The 24,859-nt window shown below is 44.1% G+C and overlaps 1 protein-coding gene and 1 long non-coding RNA gene across 6 annotated transcripts in view; both read left to right on the top strand.

Annotated features, from left to right (window-relative positions):
• The first annotated feature begins 221 nt into the window (after positions 1-221).
• Positions 222-24,859, top strand: part of ARHGAP26 (Rho GTPase activating protein 26) — a 316,385-nt gene continuing 291,747 nt past the window's right edge. The window contains exons 1-2 of one of the 5 annotated variants that reach the window (XR_006292680.1): positions 1,849-2,125; positions 2,384-2,720. Coding sequence is in view for 1 of the 5 variants with exons in the window: in XM_043552848.1 (XP_043408783.1) it covers positions 2,567-2,720 (154 nt within the window). In the remaining 4 variants the exon portion in view is untranslated. Of the gene's footprint in view, positions 2,721-2,751; positions 3,159-24,859 lie in introns of those variants that run through there. The other 4 variants (XR_006292679.1, XM_043552848.1, XR_006292681.1 and 1 more) reach the window with 4 other exon arrangements.
• Positions 15,567-17,468, top strand: LOC119566902. The gene is made up of 2 exons (XR_005226386.2): positions 15,567-15,946; positions 16,430-17,468. It is a non-coding gene; the product is annotated as an uncharacterized LOC119566902 (long non-coding RNA).

Here is a 24,859-nt window from a genome sequence, read left to right on the forward strand (position 1 = left end):
GGATTTAGACATAAGGGTCTCCCTGTATGGAGCCCCCGGGCTATGAAGTCTTCTAGGATATACAGGATCTGAATTTCTGAGGTAAAAAACCCAAAAGAAATAAACAAAACCAAGCCCTTTAACCAGAACCACAAACCTTTTGGGCCTTCTTTATAGAATAAAGAAATAAAAAAGCACACAAGCTCATTTTTTCCCCTTTGTAGATGAATTTTAATGATTTAAGCATCACAATGCCTCTGAGAAGTACTATCATCTCCATCTGATTGCTGAAATAACCAAAGCATAGAATGGTTACATGACTTGCTTCCAGCCACAGCTGACCCACTAAATTACACGTTTTTCTTGAAAATTACACTTACTAAAAAAGTACAACAGTTTACTACAGTCTTGGATCAGAGGCAATGCTAGCCTACTGGGGGCCCTAAGTAGGAATATTTTGGCTCCCTCCTACCTCCAGGTAAAGTTACTAATTGCATTATTTCCACAAACCAAAAAACATACCAACACTATATATACTAATACACTTGTTAAAAAGTCCACATTAAATAAGATGAACAGTATTTTGGGGGTAATACTAAATTGGGGCCCCTTTGAGCTGCTTGGAGCCCTGATCAACTGAAGTCTGCTTATGCTTAGTACCACCACTGCTTGGATTTAAATGTTAAAGTGTCATATTGTAAGGGATCATGTATGTGGCAGCCATGTTTAAAAAATATGAGTATTGTCATCACAGCTGCAGAATCAGAACAAAAAAATTGTATGCTGTATTACAGAGATAGGCCTGGTATAATGGGCTGAGCAAATCATCCTCAGCTCTGGCTTTCCCAGTGCATTGAATCTTCTACATGAGTCACTATTAGACTATACATTCTTTGGATAAGGGCTTCTCTGTGTGCATTATACAGCCCCAAGCACATTGCCATCTTTAAATAAATACAAAGAAAAACAGGATTTAATAATCCACAGGCTGTGTATGTTTTAGTACTTTGGGGCTCCATTGTACCAGACATAGTAATAGATATTTCATGCCCTGAAGTGTTTACAATTAGAGCTAGTCAAAATGTATTGTTTGAAACATTTTTCGACGAAAAATGATTTTTTCATCAGAAGAGAAATTTCTACTTTTGATGTGTTTTCAACAAAATTTTTCAAGTATTCAAAGAAAAAAACATTTTTCTGTTTTCAGCTTAAAATAAACCAAACACGCTTTTTGGGTTGAAGTTTTATTGGCAAAACCTCAAAAACCTTTGAAGAAAAAATTAAACAAAACTTTCAAAAAGATTATTTTCACTGCAATATATCACAGGAACAAACAGAAACTATCCCAACCAGCACTCCTTGCAATATAGATAACCCTGACACACGAAGGGAGGGGAAATCGAGGCAGAGAGGAGTGAAATGATTGGCCAAAGGTCACATAATAGCCTATTGGCAGAGGTGGGAACAGACCCCAGGTCTCCTGCCTTCCAGTGCCCCATGTAAGCCCATGCAGGGTTGGTGTGTAGAAAGTTTTTGTACAGCACTGTCAAGGAAAGTCCTCTTCTCCTGACAGGGAAAGTTTAGTCGTGTTAAGAGGGAGAGGAATCCCACCAGAGGCTAGGAAGTGCCCACCCCCCCAAATTCCTGCACTGTTCTTGTTGGGTCTCCTCTGGTCCCGCATGAGGTTGTAGCAACAGGTTTCAGAGGAATGTCCTTGAGTAACCCCTGTTCTTGTCCCAGCACCTCCCCCATGCCTTCTGCGGTCTCGGTAGCAACAGTATTCCTTTAAGAGGCGGTGGGGGTTCCTTCTCCTCCTTCATGCGACTTGACACAGGCCTGGCCACGCCCCCCTCGCCTGTTCTATCATCGCTGGGGCATCCCTCCTCCCTCTCCCCTGCCTGCCCCCAGCAGCTCTTGCGCCGATTGGCTCCGGCGGCGCAAGAGGAGGCCTCGCGTTCGAAGAAAAAAGATACCCGGACGTTCCGATGGGAAGCGCGTTCGGAAAAATGATACACAACGTTCCAACGGGGAAGGGAAGCGTCCCGATTGGTCCCGGATGCCATCAGGGCTGGCTGGGCTGACCAGCAGCTGCTGCCGAGTGAGGCCGCTGGGCTCCTTGCTTCTCGCCCAGCCTGGGGAACTTTAGGTAGCAAGCAGCATTGAATGGGCTGGGAGACAGCGGCGGAGGCACCCTTGGGTTTGCAGCGTGTGTGGAAGTTCTCGCCATGAGCAATCCCCAGGCAGCGGCAACTGCTGCTACTGCAGCACGAGCCCCCTCCTCTTTGCTGCTCCTGTTCCCACCCCCTGGCATCTGAGGCGGATCCCAGTGCAGACCCTGAGCCTCATTAACTCCTCTGACCTGCTTATTATTTTTAATTAATTGATTCCCCTCCCTCCCTCTAAGGTGCCTGGAAATCTGTGACCAATTGGGAGGAGAGGCGTGCTCGTCTGTGGATAAAGTTTCGTTTTCTTTTCAAATAGACTAAGAACATATACTTGTATTTTTTTTATTTGGTTGCACTCGTGGGAATTCCTTCTTTAAGTTTTATTTTTTTAAAGGGTTGTTGGAGGGGTGTGTGAGGAAACCATGGGACTACCTGCTTTGGAATTTAGTGACTGCTGCTTGGACAGCCCCCAGTTCCGAGAGAGGCTGAAATCTCATGAAGCTGAGCTGGACAAGACCAACAAATTCATCAAGGAGCTGATCAAAGATGGGAAGTCGCTCATTGCAGCACTCAAGAGTAAGTGACAGCATGTCAGAAGCCTGAAGGGCAGGGAGAAGGAATGATGGTGGCTTAAACCTGATAAGGAATCCCGAATCGCATGTATCTGACCCAGTGCCACCCGGGTTACCTTTGCATGGTGGAATAACAGGGCGGCACTGGCTGACAGATACGAGCATCTGGAAAGGGTATTGGATGTAGAAGCAGGAAGCTGTGGGGAAAAATAGGAGCTAAGTATTAATCTTGTATGATCGCTTTCATGCTAATGCCTTATTGTTTTTCAACAGTTGTATTATAGCTTAATTAGTAACAGATGTGTCTCTGGGCAGTCTTGGTTGGGGTGTGGTGCACAGGTGTTGGGGGAAGATAAGGAACTCCGAGTGAGAATGTCTTAGGGGTGTCTTCCAAAATGCAGTCCTGCAGGCAAGCTGTAAATTATCTGGCTTTCACCTTTTGGTAAGTAAATAAAAATGGGTTGGTCTTTAATGACTTTTCCCTTCTCCTTCTGAAAGTCCTAGCATATTTCTACTGGGAAAGGCCATGTGAAAGCAGCTTCTCGGAAAGGGGAGGGGTTATGGTTTTTGTAGGTGCATTATTTACCTAGTTATTTAAAAGGTAGCAGCACTTGTCTTTCCTTACTGCTTTAGCTCTTAGCAGAGCTGTCTCTCTTCTGTTTGAAATTCTTTATTCAATTTCTTGTAATAGAGTGGGAGAGGGGATGGGAGGACAATTGCCTCCTCTCCAGAAGATGTTGCCAGTTGAATAATCAGGAAAGTAAACGCACAAACAATGATGAATATCCCTTTTTTGGTTCTAAATTCTGTCCCTCAAAAAGAAAAAAATCCAACCCTTGTGGTGGTAGAATTGTATAGTCTACTCCTCTCTGATAAAGTGAATCTGTAATATAGCTTCGAAATCCCCATGACTCTACATCTTTAGGCTAAATGCCACTTGGTCATGGTTCATAAATACTAGCAATGTTTAACTCCTCTCAGTGTGGATGTTGTACCTTATCTGCAACATTGCTCCTCATGACTTGAAGTGTGGCTTACGTATATGACTGCAGTAAAAGACAGTTCACTAGATACAGAGCTTCTCTCAAAGCTGATCATTAGTGTTACTTTTGGTTGTCATTGTTTCTAAACTAAAATGGAAGAGCTGTACACTACTGTGTGTCCTTTTCCTGTTTTCTCTTAGAAAGTAGCTAATCGTGTTAAATTAAGCTGTTTTTAGTCTGAGGTCTGTTCTCCCATTGGTTCAGGAGGAATACATTTGTGAGCAGTTCTTATTAATGGTAATGCAGGCATTCTTAGCAAAGGTTTCAGAGTTCCATAGGGCATGCAAACACACAGGGAAACCCTGTAATACACGTTTGAAAAGCTGAGTGATGAATCTGTTGCCTGCCATAAGGAAAAGTGTTGGCACCTGCTTTTGAATTCTAAATCTGCATGAATATTACTTTTAAAAAATACGTGTTGTTATATGGTGAAGTGTGGATTCAGTAATGAAATCCATCTCTTGAAAGAGACTGGTAACAACACCTGCTGCCTTGCATTATGCAGTCAGCTGTTCATACACATGTTTTTGTACAATTACTGATTTATCTCACACTTGACCTATCATAGAATATCAGGGTTGGAAGGGACTTCAGGAGGTCATCTAGTCCAACCCCCCTGCTCAAAGCAGGACCAATCCCCAATTTTTGCCCCAGATCCCTAAATGGCCCCCGTAAGGATTGAACTCACAGCCCTGGGTTTAGCAGGCCAATGCTCAAACCACTGAGCTATCCCTCACCCCCAAAGACTGGCCTGTCCCAGCATTGGGTCCTATTCCTTCCTCTGCCCAAAGCTATTTGTGGAAACTGAAGTGGTGATTTTTGTAATAGGGATACAATTTCTTGTAAAATTAGGTTGTAGGTTAAGACTATTAACTTATCCTAGCATTTATTTTTTATTTTGTAAGTGGACAGAATCGAGATTAACTTTCTCCAGCATTGAAAACACAGGGTGTCCCAGTTACAATATAAATATTGTAGGGATAGTGTTTTACATATCCTAGCTTCCCCACCCTGCTCTATCATATATTTCAAGCTTAGATTTGCTTGTGTAGTTGGGACACAACGGGTGTAATTGTGTTATTGAATCATGTTACAGCCCTGATTAATATAGATGTGACATGGTTAGATTTTTATCTACCCGGGTAGGAGTAAATCATGTTAAATATGGTCTTGGAGGTGCTATATTCTTAATGTAATCTCCCCTATACAGATTCCTTTTCACTGTAGAGAGGCCCTAAATTATGGATATTTCCTCTGTCTAATGTCTCTAGTGCTCTCTCTTAAAAGCATATTGTCAAAGTATCTTGTAACCTAAATGTACTCCATTTTTGATTTATTTTTAAAATTTGATTATTTTATTTTTAAACAAAAGGGAAAGGCTGGGAGGAGAGAGACTAAACCTTTCTCATCCATCCTCCATGGCTGTGGTTCCTGCAGAACAAATTCATTTGCAACAGCATCATGATGCTGCCATGTTCTCACATCTGGACACTACAGCATGGTATTTTGTATGCCTCGAGTTATTTTGGGATTCTAAAACACAGATAGGGTTACCCACTGAAAATCAGGGCAGGTGACATTCCTATCCAGGGCTCCTGCATTCTGGTTTGTCATTGGAGGGTTCCTCATAAATGCTGAGTGCAGCTGTTGGGTTTTATTTGTACTCTTTTCCCCCTCAGGTCAAATTCTGAGCCTACAGGTGTTTAGGTCCTTTACACTTGTAATCTCACCACAGAGGTTGTGTGTTTCAGGATTCCCCTTTGAACTTCTTTACACTTTGGGTGACTGGTTGTCAAAGAATAAGCATTCACAAATTTGCTCGTATGCAGACCTGATGTATTACAGCAGCATGTTTAATTCTGTGGCATCATAAGAGACCCTTTTCCTGCTGAGTATCAGCATGTTGTTTGGGGGTAAGCCATCTACAAGTGGTGTGTTTTTGAAGCCAACATATCTCTTTCCAGTACAATAGTGGAACATACATTTGAAATTTCTCTGGATTAATCAAAGTCTAGTTCTAGTGAATTCCTTTTTAAGGAAAGACTGATCTAGGAATGCTTTCTGTCTTCTTGCCAGGATCAGGCTTTATGACAAATATTTTTATGCTACCCTGAATTAATGTGACTTGCATTTCTTTAGTGGCACCTGTGTATGTGGTAAGACGCTGCAGTTGCCCTTGTGTGTTCTTAGCTATTAATTCTTGAAATCTGTGTCACTTTCCATATATCCAAGACAGCTAGGATGATTCCGGTCCAGCAGCGACAAGGATGAGTTACAACGTTGCCTGGTGATAGGAAGACTTTGGAACATTATATAAATTGTGGTGGAAGAAAGTGTATTGGTTTCTTCGAAGGAAAGAACGGTTTATGACTCAGTTTTTTTTCCTACCGTCATTTCAATAAACGTCTTTGATGAAATCCTGGCCCTGAATAAGATGGTGGCAAAAACTCCAAGTGACTTCAGTGGGAAAGTCGAGGGGAGTCTTTGCATTGACTTTGCTGGGCCTTGAATCAGGCCCATATGAGTAACGGCTATTAACAGCATCACGCTAGCAGGTATATTGTGTGAGAGGGAATGGGTTAGAATGGACTGCATTGAATTTCTCTTGGCTTATTACCGCAACAAGCTATTTTCTGACAGCATAGACAACTGACTTCTCTGAGCAATCCTCTTCTGAACTTGCCTGAGTAATGATCAGCTTGATCTGTTACTGAAGTGAAAACTTTAGGAGTAATAGAACTATTGTGTTGGCCTTTTGGCTAAAATCAAGTGTGCTGTGTAATAACTGAAATGAACTCTATTGGGGGAGGAGAAGGAAGGGAGGGTGTCACATACTGTATTTTCAGAGGGACAGATTGGGTACTTCAATAAGTGTCTTTCTGTCTCTAAAAAAGAAAAGGAGTACTAGTGGCACCTTAGACTAACCAATTTATTTGAGCATAAGCTTTCGTGAGCTACAGCTCACTTCATCCGATGCATCGGATGAAGTGAGCTGTAGCTCACGAAAGCTTATGCTCAATAAATTGGTTAGTCTCTAAGGTGCCACTAGTACTCCTTTTTCTTTTTGTGAATACAGACTAACAGGGTTGCTACTCTGAAACCTTTCTGTCTCTAATTGCTATGATGCAATCAGTGCTTACAGTACTGTGTTCTGTAGAATTTCTTTTTCTTTATGTTGTTCTAGGAAGGTAGATCTGTATTCTGATCTCTGTTACTCCTGGGTGTACCTGAGAGATGCATTCTTTGCCCCAGTAATCTAAATTACAATATGGACCATACTCTTCAGCCATAATACATAGAGGGTATGAACATAGTTGTGGTGCAGTTCTTAAAATAGCTTAATGTACGTTCAGTGAAAAGTTTTGGAAGAAATGATTTGTTCGGAGGAATATGAACTGAAAGTTAAGTAATCTCCTGTGAAAAGAGGGATATAAGGGATGTGAGAGCTGGTTAACACGCATACTGTCTTCCTCTTCTAAAAGCAGACTCATTCTGTGTGCGTATGTCTACAGTGCAAAGAAAAACCCCCAGCAGCGAATCTGAGAGCCCCGGTCGATAGCACTGTAGATGTACCATCTTGGGCTGGAGACTGGGCTCTGATAGCTGGCAAGGGAGGAGGGTCTTGGACCGCAGACTCCAACCTGGGAATGTCTGCACTGCAATTTTTTTAGTCCTGCGGCCAGAGCCCTGCGAGCCCGAGTCAAGTGACCTGAGCTCCGAGACTCTGTGCCACGGGTTTTTCTTTGCAGTGTAGATCTCCTTTGCGTTTTCTTAAATGAACATATGAGTATAAAGCAGCGTAATCAGCTTAAAACATGTAGCCCATGTGAATACACATCATAGATTCATAGATACTAAGGTCAGAAGGGACCATTATGATCATCTAGTCCGACGTCCTGCACAACGCAGGCCACAGAATCTCACCCACCCACTCCTGCGAAAAACCTCTCACCTGTGTCTGAGCTATTGAAGTCCTCAAATCGTGGTTAAAAGAGAGAGTTTGTTAATATCTTCCTGATTTGTTTTAATATGCAGTTAGGATGCATTTCTTTGTTCTGTATGTCTGTCTGTCTGTGACCATTTTAATTCTCTATTTTCAGCAAATAAGGGTTCCAGTCTTGGGATGGGTCTGTTAAGTGTGTGTGTGTGTGTTTTTTTTTAAACACACACGCACGCACACAAACAAACCCAAAACAACAAAAAAAACCCCCACCCTATTGCAATGAATGAGTTCCTTTTTATAAGTTTTCTTGCGAATCTGCAAAAAAGTGTTGGTTCATCTGATACTGGTCTGGAGATTGCTAATATCCAGTAATGCTAAGTAACTTCCTAGACATTCTATTTAGGACATTTTTATATTGGCTTTTTAATAACAATGTCAAACTCTACTGCTTGCATTAATGAGACTGCAGTGTTTTACACTTACTGTGGCACTTAAAGGTGATTTTTGTGCCGTGTGTATGGAACCTAGAAGAATGGTCCATGATTAGAGCTTATAGGTGCTATGGAAAAACCAATAATAGTGATATGACTTTCTATTCCTAATAGTCTAGGAGAGTTAAAGTCTGAGCATTTACCCCTAAATTGTATTTGTATGTCTTTTAAAAGGTGTATATCATTCAGAAAATGGCCCTGATTCTGTGGCCCTTTCTCATGTGTAATTGCATTAAAGGTAGAATTAAGGACTAGTCTACACTGGCAATGCTAAAGTGCTGCCGAGGCAGTGCTTTAACGTGGCTTGTGTAGTCACGGCTGAGCGCTGGGAGAGAGCTCTCCCAGCGCGCTTTTTTTTTTTTTTTTTAAAAAAACCCCCACGAGAGGCGCAGCTCCCAGTGCCGGTGCACTGTCTACACTGGTGCTTTACAGCACTGAAACTTGCTGCGCTCAGGGGGGTGTTTTTTCACACCTCTGAGTGAGAAAGTTGCAGCGCTGTTAAGTGCCAGTGTAGACAAGCGCTAAAACTTCTTCCATGAGGAAGTGTGACAGAGTCAGACCTGTTGGAGAGTGCATGTGAATCCTGTTTGTCTTGTGAATGCCATGCAAAGTAACAACCCCTTTATATTAGGTGAATATTTTTGTACTGAAACATCAGTTTAGCTAAGGCAATGACTGTTTGTTTTTCTCTGTATGGACCTTTTCAAGAATAGAATTTCAGGTTTATTTTATTTTATATTTTTTTAAATGGGTTGGGAAAGTTTTTAGAAGGAAAAGTGAAGAACAGAAGGAGGTGGTGGTGTTCGTGGGGGAAACGTCATCTCATAGTGACAGAATATTGAGATGTATGAATTCCCCAAAAGCACCTTCTGTAAAACACTTTCACTGGAATGCTTCCAAATACAGATCAAGTGTACCACAGAACCCCTGGTTAGAGGCAAAAGGTTTAGTGCACTAGAGGCAAGGTGATTCTGAATTGGGTCACAATTAAAAATGCATTTCACACAACCATGGTGCAGGACTAGACTAATCGGAGCTATTGCAGCAGGCTTGTTTGCAAAAAGCTTTAAAGGGTAGCAACTCCAGAATGTGTATTTTCTTCCTTGCTTGTATTCTTCTCTGCCTGTCCCAAACATTGGCTGTCAAAATGGCTTAAAGTAAGTTAGATCCTGCTCTGTTACACTGATGTAAATCTGTAGTAAATCCATTGATTCCAGTGGAATTACACTGGTGTGACAGAGAACAGAATTTGGCCCTTTTAACTTCTTCCTCTGAACATCTCCTCTTTGTTCTTCAATGTGGAAAGCCCAATGACGTCAGAAAGAACTGGTGCCCTGCATCTTGCAGGATTGGTCCCACTGAGACCACTCAGTTGTTTTGTCCACAACTGTTCACTAAATCATTGTGGAGGAATCCTGAGGTGTCTGGCAGAACCGTTGGGGTGGCCTGGGGTAGAACTTGCCAAAGTCTGTATCTGGATATAACTATTGATGTTAGTGTCTGACTCTCATAATCAACAAACTCACTCTTTATTTGCAAAGAAAAGTGAAGTAGGAGGATGATTAGGACCTAACTGTGTTTTTTATATCTTAGGTTTCAGAGTAACAGCCGTGTTAGTCTGTATTCGCAAAAAGAAAAGGAGTACTTGTGGCACCTTAGAGACTAACCAATTTATTTGAGCATGAGCTTTCGTGAGCTACAGCTCAGCTGTAGCTCACGAAAGCTCATGCTCAAATAAATTGGTTAGTCTCTAAGGTGCCACAAGTACTCCTTTTCTTTTTATATCTTAAGGTAGTAAATTTCCTTTTGGCTTGTTAAGCACTCAGTTGTAAGGCCTACAGAAAAGTCTCTGCATAGCATCAATCATGATGTCTCTCCAAGCCTGTGTGGTGGCACGTAATAGTCTAGTCTCCTGTGGGTCTCATTTCTGTTGTTGGGTTTAGTATGCTGGTGTTGGTGGCCAGTAATATACAGGAGGTCAGTCTAGATGATCGAGTGGTTCCTTCTGGCCTTAAAACTCTGAGTCTATGGTGGTTTTGTTTTTCCTTCCGTTACCTGCTGCTGCAATGAGTGTGTGAGGAGCTGTGAAACAAATCTGGATGAGAACGGCAACCAGCCTGATCAATTTGGGAAAAATCTACTAAGCTAGTAAAAGGAGTGGATATGGGGGTTAAGTACAAGATCTTTTAGTGCAAGTGATGTAGTAAAACTAGCTATTTAAATATCTGCTTGAGAGTATCATCTTTACATTCTTTCCCTTTCTGTTGGCTGTTTCATATCTTCTTCACTTCAGTTTAGACACAAGATATGTGTGAAGGGTTGGCTCTTTTGATGGTGATAAATGACCAGGGTTGAGTATCTATGCAGTGTTTTATTGTAGTCTCCTAATTTCTGCCCCCCTCACCTGCAGTCCAATGAGATTAGAAGTGTGGAAGATTTTTGCCAGCATTGCTTGAACAGTTGTGACTGATTGGCCTGTATGACTGAAAAGGTTAAGCCCCAAGTACAGAGGGGTATATTCCTTGCAAATTTATGACTCGTATATAGGCCACAAGGTAGCCCTTGGCAAGAACTGTTTTCTACTCCAGGTTTGCTCAGCAAGTCTCGTTACACATCCAGCTGCTTAAAATCAGCAGTGTTAAGCATTGTATCTGTCTATCTAATCAGGAAAGATTATTTAAATGGGTATAATTAAGTTTTCTCACTTGCCATAAATCCAGATTGTTTTTGTTTTTAAACAAAAATTTATCTTATGGATTCTGTGATCAGCTTTCCTGGGGTTGCACTATTTTCACCATGTTGTTTAAAAGCACAGAAGGACGCTAGTATTTGAATGCATGTGGCTTAAAAATAAAAAAACGTAGCTTTTGCGGAAGACTAAGCTCATTAAAAATCCTGCAGTGCGTGGGGCCCATTTCTGTAGTGAGGATTTTCTTATATTTTGGCTTTCCTTTTTTTAAGTAAGGGAGGATCTGACTCTGTTTCCACTGTCTCCATTTATTTCTTCCTGATAGGTTCAGTGGCCTGGTTTTCATCAAAATATGTCCCTCTCTGCGACACCGTGCATAAATTATTCAGAAAGTCTTGCAAATGCTAAGATCGAAAGTGATGTTAATAATGAACTGTAAAGGGTGGAAACGGTGGGCTCTTGTGGAGGTGATGCAGGTTACACAGCAGAGCTGTGTGGTGATCTTCAATCCCCTGTTCCCCTTTATGCCTTCTCTGGCTGAGTCTGAAACGTGGTGGCTGGATTAGGAAGCTCAGGTCATGGCCAGGATCGCTTCCCTAGTATTCCCTTAAATGTTGGTGTTACAACCTTCCATGGGGGGAGGGTGCAGGAAGAGTTTAATTTTGGCTCTAAGACAGTGGCTAATTTATTTTTTATTTTGGTGGAGGGGAAATTGCTGGATTTGTCAGGTTAGAGCTAGTTCTCCGAGAAAAAGTGCAGAAACTTTGAGCAGATGTAGCTGGGAAACACGACACTAGAAACAAGGAGATGTGGGTTTTAGTCCTACCTCTGCCAGAGGCTTCTTGAGAGACCTTGGGCAGGTCAGGTCAGATCATATCTGTCTGCCTCGGTTTTTCTCTGTAAATGTGGGGCTGCAGCCCAAAGAGGCTGAGGCTTGATTCATAGAGGTTTATAAAGCACTTTAAGACGGAAGGCGCTACTGAAGTGCACAATGTTTGTTTGAGCCCATATCTCATGCCCTTGCAACACTAAGGTGCAGTAGGAGGAGTTGGGGTGGGGTGGGTGTTGGGGAATTACTCAGAACAGATTTTTTTAATGTGATTGTATTACACATATTGGCTGCAGTAGGTGATAAACCAGAATCCAAACGGGATTTCTTCTATGAAGTGTAGTGGTAGCCATCTTGGCCCCAGGATATTCGAGAGACAAGATGAATCTCTCTCAAGTCCTTCTAAACAGTTGTCTTCAAAAATAATAATAATAATAATAAAAAAATCCAGTCCCATGGAGAGGTACCGAACAGCTACTGGGAACCCTCAGATCTTTCTAAGGCTCCCCCTGCCATGGAGAATATAAGGAAGCCTCGTCTTTTGCAAAGGAAGCTGCTTTACCCCACATATTTCAGGTCAAAAGGGGAAGAATGACTCTGTGTGTGAACACATCTGCTCTCGAGCTGCATTTGTATTTAGCTTAGTGAAATGGCAGCAGATCCCCCAGTAACAGCATGATGCCTTTTTTTTTTTTTTTTTAAAGCAGGATACAATTTTTGACCGCTCAAGCTTCTTGCATGTTTACCTAAGGGCTAGGTGCTATAGCAGCATCCAAGAGACTCTTCATACTTCTGTTTTTTGCTCCTTTCTGACTTAACTGTGTGTTTTGTTCTGGCTCACTGGATGCTCCCTGATCATTGCACGCTATGTCTAATGCTTTCTTGTCCACATGCAGGTTTTTGCCTAATTTGGTACACTACAGAAGTTTGGGGTTTACTCTCGCTGCGGTAGAGCTTACAGCCCAGCCTGGGTGTCCTTTTTCGTAGTGCTGAGTGCTATCTCTAGGCCACCATGCTAGCCTGCTCCCTTGATCACTAGCACATTAAATGTCAGCAGGTAAACGCTGCTGCAGGGTATATATAGTGTATATGTGTCCACAGACTGGTGAGTGACGCAATGGCTGTTTTGCAAGCAGCATTGTTACCTGCTGTTAGCAGGTGAACTGCTGTGAAATTTTAGTCTTCACCTCTGCGATTGGGGCTTGAGTTCCACGCCTAGTCTCGTTTCAGCTGGGGTGATGCTTGAGTGGAGTTCTTTGGAGACTGAGGCCTTGTTTATACTGGCACTTTACAGTACTGCAGCTTTCTTGCTCGGGGTGTGAAACTCCCCCTCCCCGAGCGATGCAAGTTTTAGCGCTGCAAAGTGGCAGTGTAGACAGTGCACCAGCGCTGGCAGCCATGTTCCCAGTGCTGATAGCTACTCCTCTCGTGGGGGTGGTGTGTTGTTTTTTGTTTTTGTTTTGTTTTACAGCGCTGGGGGAGAGCGCTCTCCCAGCGCTGGGGCTGTGACTCCACAGCCACTTTTAAAGCACTGCCATGGCAGCGCTTTAACATTGCTAGTGAAGACATGCCCTGAGGTTCATGCCCTAAAGCATCAAGCATAAATCTACATAGCTGGGAACAACTCTGAACCTGTTGCTGTGGCCCAGAGTTAGCCTTGGAATTTTAACTCCTCCTGTCCTGCAGGGTGAATTCTAGTGAATAAAACTGAATTCCGACTGCCTTCCTGGAAGAAAGGTAAGTTTTAAGTTTCCCCTGCTTGAAAAGAGAAAATGAATCTACTTCCCTTCAGGAGAGGCTGGAAATCAATGTGAGAACAGCAGGAGGCATGTTAATTACCAGGTCTAGTGCAGTGCAAAGAGGATAGTAAATCGCTTTACCCCACTTACCTCTCTGTTTTGCCCGTTGTGGGAGCTGTCCCATTTATTTCAACTTTTATCATCATTATTATTCCCTCTCTTACTAGGTCTAAACTGGGTTATTCCCCTCTTCCCATTTTCTGCTGCTGAAAGAATAGTGGGGTGCTAGAGTAGCTAGTCAGCCGCTGTTGGAGTTCTATACTGGGATTTTCAAAGGTGCCTAAGGGAATTAGGCGCCCAAGACCCACTTCTCAGCATATGTGCAATATGCCTCAAGTGGCATGTGACCGGGATTCATCACCAAATTTGGTTGGCTTGTTGGATCATTAGCTTCCCCGGCTTGGTCTGGGTACTGACTGGGAGTGTGATGTGAATGCTGATCCATGCCCCCCAAGATCTACTGAAATCTAATGGTTAGGTCCCCAACTGCCCTCACACTCCTTGAAAATCCCAGACTTAAGCACCATGGGTAGCATTTTCAAAAGATGAGACACTGAGGTGCTTTTGGAAACTTAACACCATGTTGCCTAATCCTGCTCAGAGCGACTCTGAAATGCCAGTGCGGCTTGGAGCCTTGGCCATGCCAGAGCTCCTGCTGTTGTTCCCCCAGTGGAGCTGACCCAGGCGCACTAGGCGCAATGTGGAATTTTAGTGGCAAAACTCCTTGTGTAGCCAAGGCCTCATTCTCTCCTGTGACTAACAAGCATGGATTCCAAGAATCAGACAGGCTATGGTGTGCTCACTGCGTGGAAGAAGGTGAGGACGCATGGTATGGATTTTAACTAGGCTGCAACTTGTATTAGTTAAATTACTTCCAAGGTTCCCATCAGAGAACAGCCCCATGCAGTCACTCACACCCATTGATCATTTGCCAATTCTTGGGGGCTTCCACCATTGGGGGAGCCAGTCATCACACTAGGAGGGTCTCTGGGTGCCTCTACTCACCTGCTAACCTCCCTTCCCCTTTTGGGGGTTGAGGCAAGAGGGGACCTTGACCGCCATCAAGTGCAATGGCGGGGCACTCCTCCTCCCCTCCCCCCCCCCAGTTTGAATTTTTCCCCAGGGGTTTAGACACAATGCCCTCATCTCGTAAGGAGATGCCCTCGGGATGCCCACTATGTTATCTTTTTGGAACTGGAGCCTAACTCACCAAGTTCTTGCATTGAGCACCTGCCAAAAGTTGCGACAAATAAACACACTCATTTAAGTGCAGACTGTGTGTCCTGGGATGGGGAGAGTTCCAGCCCTTTGGTTGCCTAAAACCCAGCTCCTAGGTTTTGCTGCAAGGAAGGTGAAAAAAACCAACCAACACTGGCTGATCTGATGGTATGGGTTGACTGCTGGAAACTAGCAAACAGGAAGTGGTTCTGAGCACATGGCTGTTATCATGGTTCCAAATCCTGAGAGACTGCAAGCCTGCCCTGGAAGTCCTGTTGGGCTGGAAATGTCGCAGGGCCTATCATATCCTTTTGCTTTCTCCCATTGTGGGAGCCACCAAAGCACATCCCTTGCTGGGCTCGGGGCCCTCAACTCAGGACTGTGTGAAGACAAGCACTTGAATCTCTTTGATGCTGCAGTGGCTCCTGGCTGCAGGGAAACATTATCTTCTAGTTCCTATTCATCTGGGTTGAAACCAATAGAGGATATGTTTCAGAGTAACAGCCGTGTTAGTCTGTATTCGTAAAAAGAAAAGGAGTACTTGTGGCACCTTAGAGACTAACCAGTTTATTTGAGCATGAGCTTTCGTGAGCTACAGCTCACTTCATCGGATGCATAGCATATCGTGGAAACTGCAGAAGACATTATATACACACAGAGACCATGAAACAAAACTTCCTCCCACCCCACTCTCCTGCTGGTAACAGCTTATCTAAAGTGATCATCAAGTAGAGCCATTTCCAGCACAAATCCAGGTTTTCTCACCCTTCCCCCCTCCCCGCCCCCCCACACACACATACAAACTCACTCCTGCTGGTAATAGCCCATCCCTCTTTGAAACCTCTCTTTATAATGCGCATGATAATCAAGGTGGGTCATTTCCAGCACTAATCCAGGTTTTCTCACCCCCCCCCCCCCCATAGAGGATATGTTGCTGCTTACGCTGAATCGTAGCTGTCGCATTTCCCTTTGGGTGAGGGGGTAAGCGGTTTCCAAAGAGGTAAAAAGGTGCCTGCCAATATGGTTATATAGCTGGTCCTGCTGAAGTTGTTCTTGCTGGGAAACCAGGACACAATAATGTTGGTTGGCTTGTCCATATTTTCTTCTCCTTCACTAGGAACTTGTAGGAAACCATACCTTGAGTCCATGCTGGTGCTGAACCAGAGTACAGATCCTTTGTTTCCATTTGTCTTGCTCTTGTTATGGGTCTGGGAGCAGGTATGTACCCTCTGCATGAGATCTGTGATATTGGCATACCTCTTCCTCCCTCTTGTCTACAACTTCTGGGTCAATAGTACTGATCACTCTCCCAACAGGCTTCATTAGAGGTCTGTCTAAAGAAATCCAGTTGCCTTCCAGTCTTTAAACAGAGTGCATGCTTTTAATTAGTCTTCTGGCAGGGCACTCTGCTTGAGCGCTTGTAAACTTTGGGCTGGTGTGGAACAGATGCTCTTCAGCTGAAATCCCCATAGGTATGTGGAGTTGCCCGGTGGCAGCCTGTAGGCCTGACCCTGTTGCATACAAGCACATACAGTTAATTGAAATCAGGATAGCAGCTGTTCTTGCACCCGTCTGTCCCAGTATGAGGTTTAATACTTCTCTTTAGTGGCCTAGAACTGTGGGGACTGAGATACTCACTGGGAAATGAACCCCTGTTTTGACCACTACTTTGCCTTGTATGTGTCTCCTTTTCTCTTTCAGGCTTTTCAGGAAGCAGGTGTCTTGGGTATTCAAGGATTATTTTCATTCTGCCTGCCCTGTTTGTAACATTCTTGTGGTACCTTGCCCTGGGTCAGCAGGAGCTCTGGAGTGTTGGCACTGTTGTAGCAGGAGAGGTGTGATCGTGCATATGAAGGACGTCTGTTTTTATATTTCATTCGACAGAGAAGAAAACTATGCCAAGAATGGGCCATAATGAGAAGAGAGCAGTTAGCCTGACCTGCTCAAATGTGCTGTGCAGGACTCACTCCGGGTTCAGCATTCCCAATGGGGCCTGGAAACCTCTGCAGAGTCTCTTCTGTAAACTGCAAGCAGGATGTGAGACTCCGAGAGTTCCTGGCCCTTGTGATTAGAAACGAGCTGATTGGGCTCTTGAGAGCAGTGACTATTTTAAATGACCTTTTAGACAGGCATCTTACGATTTTCTCCCTCCTGCCTCCTCCCCGTTTTTGGTCTGTCCCTCACCTCCTGACCAGTTCTGTACAGCTACAGGAGTTAACCAGCTTTCTTCCCCTAACTAATCTTGGGCTGTCTCCCACCCCCCCGTGCAGTTCAGTTGTTTTTCTATGCCACCCAAATAGCAGCTGATCCTTCTAGTGTGAGTGACCTCCCAAGGCAATAGGTGGGCAGGCATACCTGAACAGAAGACTGCTTATCTGCTGCTTCAGGCAGAGACATGACTCCACACCTGAAACAAATCCACTTTCACAGCTGTGCTCAGAAGAAGTGAAGCCTGTCGTTTTGCGACTCTTTTGCTAATGCTTACTTAAATGCGGAGTGCTTGACTTATGTGTTACGTTCTTTTCTCTCCCACTCCACCCCCCCCCCCGATCAAATATCACAAGATTGAGGTTCATTTTTAAATTGCTCCTCTCCCACCACCACAGCTAAGCTTTTATCCAATCAAAGATGTCCATGACTTAAAAAAATCACCTGCAGGGTTGCAGCATTAATCACAGCTAGTGCATGAGAATCAAAGTGAAACTGGCTAGAAATTAAAGTGAAATATGCTGGTCTCTTTCCATTGTTCAAGTTGAGTGATTTTTCCACAGGTTTAGTAATCAGTTAGTAGTAGTAAGAAAATGTCTAACTTTCAACCGGACAAGTCTCTAAGAATATGGTTTCTTTATTACTATACAGTATTTGTGTAAAATGAAACGTGGTGATCTGTTTCGTTTGGTGTCCCCGTCCCCCCTAATTTCTTTTCGTATTCTCCTGCCTCCAAGAAATCAGATATAGTGTTGCCTTACTGATCACCCTATAATAGACAATGATTATTTGACTGACAAAATTAATTTTTTTGAGAGTTTGTTTGTAGTATTTCCCTTCCTTCCCCTTAATTGGTGGTATTATGCCTTTTTAAAGTATTCCATTTTAAAGTATTCCGTTGGTTAAGGGAAGAACTACATTTAAGAAACTGCAGTGCTTCACTGAAGATGCTATTAGGTTAACAGGAGAGCTTCTCCCATTGGCGTGGTTAATCTACCTCTGCGAGAGGAGGTAGCTATATCAATGGGAGAAGCTTGCCTGTCTACACCGTGGGCTAGGTTGGTGTAACTGCGTCGCTCAGGGGGGTGGATTTTTCACACCTCTGAACAACGTAGTTATACTGATGTATGTTTATAGTGTAGACCTGGCCTAAGTCAGGAAGTGAAGTGAGAACAGGTAGTTAGTGTTTTGACACTGACCAAGGCTTCTCTCCCTGTTTGTTGGGGTCTTATGGGGAATGATAACGTTGTTGTTGTTGTTTTTTTTTTTTTTTTTCCTGCCCACGAATGACTCTTATCTTATCTTACCTGAAGAAGAGCCCTGTATGGCTTGAAAACTTCTCTCTCACCAGCAGAAGTTGGTCCAATAAAAGATACTACCTCATCTATCAGGAATTCTTTCTCTCTAAAACCCCTTTCAATTAACTTAGCTTGAAGCAGGGTTCTCTTTCTGAATAGAATCTGAGGTAACTGAGGTCCAGCCAAGAGGAGCCTTTGATTAAGGGATTTTGCTGCTGAATGTCTTTTCAGGGCTAGTTTATAGAGTTGCACATCATCTCTGATTGCGCCAAGTAGCCCCCTGTCAACACACACCACTAACAGCAACCACCCCCCCAAAGTAAACAGGTTTTCAGTCTGGACATCTCACCATCACCTGTGCAGCAGGTGGAGGTGAGCATGGAAAATTCTGTGGAAATGACTCTAAAACCCCAGAGCTCCAGATGAAGCGGTATCTGTGCAATACGCGAGTGAGCCACAGATTGCTGAAACTAGCTGCTGAATTCAGAGTAACAGCCGTGTTAGTCTGTATTCGCAAAAAGAAAAGGAGGACTTGTGGCACCTTAGAGACTAACCAATTTATTTGAGCATGAGCTTTCGTGAGCTACAGCTCACTTCATCGGATGCATACTGTGGAAATCGCAGAAGACATTATATGCACAGACACCATGAAACAATACCTCCTCCCACCCCACTCTCCTGCTGGTAATAGCTTATCTAAAGTGATCATCAAGTTGGGCCATTTCCAGCACAAATCCAGGTTTTCTCACCCTCCGCCCTCCCACAAACAAACTCACTCTCTTGCTGGTAATAGCCCACTTTGGATAGGCTATTACCAGCAGGAGAGTGAGTTTGTGTGTGTGGTTTTTGGAGGGGGGTGAGGGGGTGAGAGAACCTGGATTTCTGCAGGAAATGGCCCACCTTGATTATCATACGCATTGTGAAGACAGTGGTCACTTTGGATGGGCTATTACCAGCAAGAGAGTGAGTTTGTTTGTGGGAGGGCAGAGGGTGAGAGAACCTGGATTTGTGCTGGAAATGGCCCAACTTGATGATCACTTTAGATAAGCTATTACCAGCAGGAGAGTGGGGTGGGAGGAGGTATTGTTTCATGGTGTCTGTGTATATAATGTCTTCTGCGATTTCCACAGTATGCATCCGATGAAGTGAGCTGTAGCTCACGAAAGCTCATGCTCAAATAAATTGGTTAGTCTCTAAGGTGCCACAAGTCCTCCTTTTCTTTCAGCTGCTGAATGTTTGTTTACTGATCTTCCTTCCTCCTGGAATTTGAGAAGGCACCCAGGCTCTGGGGAGTAGTGAAGGAGTTGAACAGGTCAAGTAAAAAGTGATAGTTTTAAAACCACAGGTGCTTTCTGGTAAAAATCAAATGGTGAAATATATTCCAGGCTGTCATATACCCATGTCTCTGCCAGGCGCTAGCAAGTGACACTGGTACCAAAAGAGCCTGCCTGATTTCAAGGCAGGAGATGGAAGGAAGCCAAGCATAAAATGTAAACTAATGGAAAACCTCAAGTACTTTAGAGGAAAGAGTTAAAATAATATGTGTTCAGCTGCAGAGCCCCCTTTGTCCAAAGAAACACTTTTGTTTCTCAAGACTTCTAGAGTCAGGTGCATCCAGCTCTTGTTAGAGTCTCTCATATGGCTCTCCTGCAGTGCAGGACAGTATTATTAATAGCATGGCTGACAACTAAGGATTTACAAACACTTCAGAGTAAAACGTGTTTGCCGCCTATTGGAAGTGTTGCCTAAGAGTCCTGTAACTGGAAGTGGTGATAGAGAGAAAAATATCCAAGCCCCTCCCTCTCACTTACATTCTTATACATTTGACTGCATTTGCAGAGAGCCAGTTTTGCTGTATAACCCACTAATCACTCAACAGCTTCTTCTGTTGTGGCTATTCATACCACGATACATAAAACCACAAATGTTGGCAGGAGGTGGGAGTGGGAAGACTTGCGGGCAGATCTGAAAAGACTTAGTTTTTTAAAAAAATCTTTAACTTTCAAATTGTCTCTTCCTTCTTACCTCTCCGTGAGGGGAGGTAAGCACTATAACCTCTTCACAGAAGCACAGATTAAGGATCTGACTTTCAAATCACTACCTCTGTTCTTTCAGGAGCAAAGATTGGTGGTTAGATGTCTGTACTCCTGGCTAGAAGATGTGCTGCCACTCGATGTGAGATAAGGGAAGAGAGAGAGAGCGGGGTGCTTTCCAAAGCGTGAAGAATCCTGTGTTCCATGCTGGGTTACCATGGCCACCTGAATGTGATTGTTTCCTGGTGCAGCAAGTACAGAATGTCTGGAAGCATCAATTGAACACAGTGTTTGTGGGCTGTTCACAGTGTTAGGATGATAACGTTACAAAGACGACTCGTGATGCTTTCATGGCAGAACAGATCTTAAGTCTTCAGAGAACACTGAACTAGAGAATAGCTGGGAAACCTGGTCTGCTGTCAAGGCCTAAACTAACGAGTGTATGTGAATGCCCATGTTATCTGTTTAGTGTATGTGTGTAATGTGGCCCTGGTACCTTACTGAGTTTTTGATCATCTTTATTCCTTCTGGCCCTTGGAAGTCTGAAGGAACTGAGTTGAGCAGCCTAAGGCAGGGTGTGAAAGGGTGTTTACCTACACAGGGGATGAGATGGCTCATGTGGGCATGAGAGGCCAATTGGCACACCTGGTTGCAGTTGGAGGGTGGGCCAAGCCCAATTAAAGATGCGTCCAAGTTGTGGGCAGTACAGGGTGGTTTCTGTAAAGAGGGGAAACCCAGATTAGAAGTGGACTGGAGGGAAAGATCTCTGTTGTCCTTCTCTGGATTGTAGAATGCAGATGAGCTTCGGGAGGGAGTTTATACCCTGACCCTGATGGAAGATGGCATAGGTGGGCCCCAGCGAGAGCCAATCTTCAGGCACAAGGCCTGCAGGTAGACTGGAGTTAAGGGCTCTGAGAAGGGGCAAGATTCCAGGGAGGTAACCCCTGAGGACTAGCATTCTGTAGAACAGGGGTGGGCAAACTTTTTGGCCTGAGGGCCACGTCTGGGTGGGGAAATGGAATGTAGGGCTGGGGCAGGGGGTTGTGGTGTAGGAGGGTGTGGGAGGGGCTGTGGGGTGCAGGAAGGGGCTCAGGGCAAGGGGTTGGGGGTGCAGGAGAGGTGTGGTAGGGGGTTCAAGGCAGGGGGTTGGGGTGCAGGAGGGGTTTGGGGTGTGGACTCTTTCTCGGCGCCACTTACCTCAAGCAGCTCCAGGGTGGCAGCAGTGCGCAGCAGGGCTAAGGCAGGCTCCCGCCCTGCTCCCAGAAGTGGCCAGTATGTCAGGCAGCAGCTCCTGGGGGTGGGCTGGGGCAGATGGCTCCGCCGGGTGCTGCCCTTGCCTGCGGATACCACCCACGAAGCTCCCATTGGCTGCAGTTCCCCATTGCTAGCCAATGGGAAGTGCAGGGGGTGCGTGTGGGGGTGCGTGGGTGGTTCCTGCAGGCGAGGGTGCATATATATAAACAGAATCATAGCACACTTCCTAGAGACTAAACTTAAGAGGCTAACCTCCTACCTAAAGAAGTTTCTTACACCAGATATGGCAACTGAATTTCAGAGAGCCCAAAGAATTCTGTGCCAGAGTGGGTATCTACACTGTGTGATACTGGATTTACTTTTTTTGTTTTGTTTTGTTTTTCAGTTTACCTGCAAAGTCAACTAAGTTCAGTTATATTTAGAGCAAATTTGGTGCTCATGAAGGATTTTTAGCTTTTCATCACTGTGAATGAAATCTGGAATGGCTGCTGAAATCTCTTTAACACCTTGAAAGGAACCCTCAGGCTATATAAATAATATTGTATATGTTCAGACCATTTTGTAGGCTTCAACCAACTAAGCCTCAAATCCTTAAGTCCTGTGGGAGGTCGATGAGTATTCTCGTTTTACAAAAGTGGAAACTGAAACAGAATGCTGAAGTGACTTTCTCAAGGCCACGCAGTGAATCAGTTGCAGAGCCACAATTAGAATTTGGGACCTCCTGACTCCCAACTTTCTGGTCGTTCCTCCATACCACACATATTCCAAATGGAGTTGAAGGTGATGGTAATTTTCTACATTCTGTTGGCTGGTCCTGGATTTTTTGTGTCACTTCTCTTTTGCCTTTGATTTAGAACAGGGATATTGTTTCAAAAATTGATGGCTGGCTTAGCCTCCTGCTGCTTCTGAAAGAAAGGGAGACGGGGAAAGTAGAAAGAGACCTTCTCTCTCCATTTCAGCATCTGCAGTGCAAATGCCGTAATTTAAAAAAACGCCAAAGTCTTTCTAACAGTTCTTTTAAAAGAAACCCTTGGGGATCACGCCATTTGTCTCTGAAGATCTTTAATTGACAATGAAAATGAGGCAGTAGGGGGGTATTGCTATTCCTTCCTGCACTGTTGGCTTACGTTGTTTACATTGCCCACACAAGCTAATCACAATAACTGTTCAAGATGTGAAACACGTTGTTTCTGTTTTTCTTTGTTTCTAAGATGAGTTGCCTCCAATCTCTGTTAGTGAGCTTCCTCTTTGCATTCTACTGATCTGGTGGGGGAAATGATGCTGCAGTCTTCCTCTGTCTCAAATCTGATTACCATCAGTGCCAGGAATGTTTCTCTCTTCCTCTTCCTTTTTGGAAGGTTCTAGGGCAGATTCAGGGCAGAGATTATTCCACAGCTAGGGGGCTTATATAATAATAGCTAACCGAGATTCTACAGCTAGACTGTCCTGCCCACTGACCCAACAGGAGCAACCATGGAGTGGATTTCTTCTTTCACGTGACTCTGTTGCATACACCATTGCTTATTTTATTCTCTTCTTTGGAAGTGCAAGCTTTGTTACACAAACATAGAATGCAAAGGTTGCAGCCCATACTTTCAAGAAGGTGCTGTTTCACTGTCTTTGTGGAGTACCCATGGAGGTGAAGCTGCAGGTGGCATGTCTTTGAAGGTCAGACAGACCATGGAAATAACTTGTATGATGGGGATGAGACTGCTCTGCCTGGATAAATACCCACATGCACCATGTTTCTACTATTCCTGTTAGAGATGCTCTCTCTGTCTATTTTAGTATAATCATTTAGGCAGGAGCCTGAGGGAGTTAGATGCCCAGCTTCCTTAGGTAATTCCTTTCGTACATGATTCTCTTTCTACCATTCCATGTGGACTGTTTTTCTCCCCCCCCCCCTTCTCTGATGTGCTGAGGCAGCCATCCAGGAAGTAAGACTAGATATAAACTCCCCAAAAGCTTCCCCACTCCCTTTGGGGCAGCCATGGAACCTCTCTACATGCCACAGCCAGTGGTGGGAAGTCTTTGCTATTGCAGGTCCGGATCTGAGTTTACTGAAATGCCAGACACGCTATTAATAAAGGAAAAAAACTTAGCTTGGGTTTAAACTGGGATGAATTTTTTTTGGCTAAGTGCAAAATCCTGTAATGTGTTATTTCCAACCTGCAGCTCAATTCCTGTGTTCACGCCAACATTTCACTGTACAGAGAGAGCCAGATCTAGCCTTGGGCCCCTCATTAAAGCCAGTAGGGAACGACGCACCTCCTGTTTGTAGAAGGATCTGTGAAGCACTGGAAGTTCATTTTAGTTGTTGCACCTTAAATTATTATAGGGGGAGCCCATTAACAGAACTTGATGATTATTTTGTCTGTAGGAAGCTCTCCACCAGTCTGTACTCTGGTCCTTGTGTTCCATTCATCTCCTCCATCCTTCCACAATCCCTCTCTAATCTGTGGCAGTGTGCTGTGGATAAATGCAGATGGGTTTAACCCTGCATTGGAGCCACATGGATTGGGAAGATCCTTTTGATGTTGGGGATAGTGGTGTGGCTTGGATATTTTAATGGTACTTGGTCTATTATTCACTCTTTCCTTGGTGGAGTCAGAGACACTAAATATTTGTAATGAACTGGCGTCCATGTACACTACTGCCCTCTACTGAATGGAATTTGAATTGCCTACTTATGACATAGGCCCCAGACTGCTCACAAGTTCTTCTCCAGCTCAAGTGGTGTACTTCTGGAGAAGGAGGATCAGAATACTATCCCTTCTGCTACGATGAAGTTCTTGTTGACCAGGGTTGTACAGCATAGTAGCAAAAAAAGTACTTATTTTACTCTTTTCACTTTTTGAAAAGCAACTATAGATGCAAGTGTCTGTCTGTCCTTCCCTTCCTCTCTCCGATTAAGGGCACAAATAAATAACCATGTAGCTCAGTAAAGCATCCTCCAACCCAAGCTCATGTGCAGATGCATTATGGGAGTCTTTCACCTCCCTCTGAAACATCCAGCGGTGATCGTTGCAGGACCCAGGATAACACTAGATGGACCAATGATCTATGTTCCTGTGCCAAATTCCCGGGTGGTGGTGCCTCCTCACAGACCTCAATCAAAACGTTGGCAGAGAAATCCTCAATCTATGGCTGCTCTAGAGTCTGCTGAGTGACATACATGATAAACCTGGGTATTCTGGCTCCTCTTCCTGTGATCATCTTTGTCTATCATTCCAAATGGCTCTTCCTTGCTCTCTGTATACTGAAGTCTGTATCTTTCTCTCATTGGCCTGTACTTGGATGGGACACTTGACATGGCTCTTCTGTTTCTTTTAGTAAGC

This window comes from Chelonia mydas, chromosome 8, assembly GCF_015237465.2.
Source record: "Chelonia mydas isolate rCheMyd1 chromosome 8, rCheMyd1.pri.v2, whole genome shotgun sequence".
NCBI lineage: Eukaryota > Metazoa > Chordata > Testudines > Cheloniidae > Chelonia > Chelonia mydas.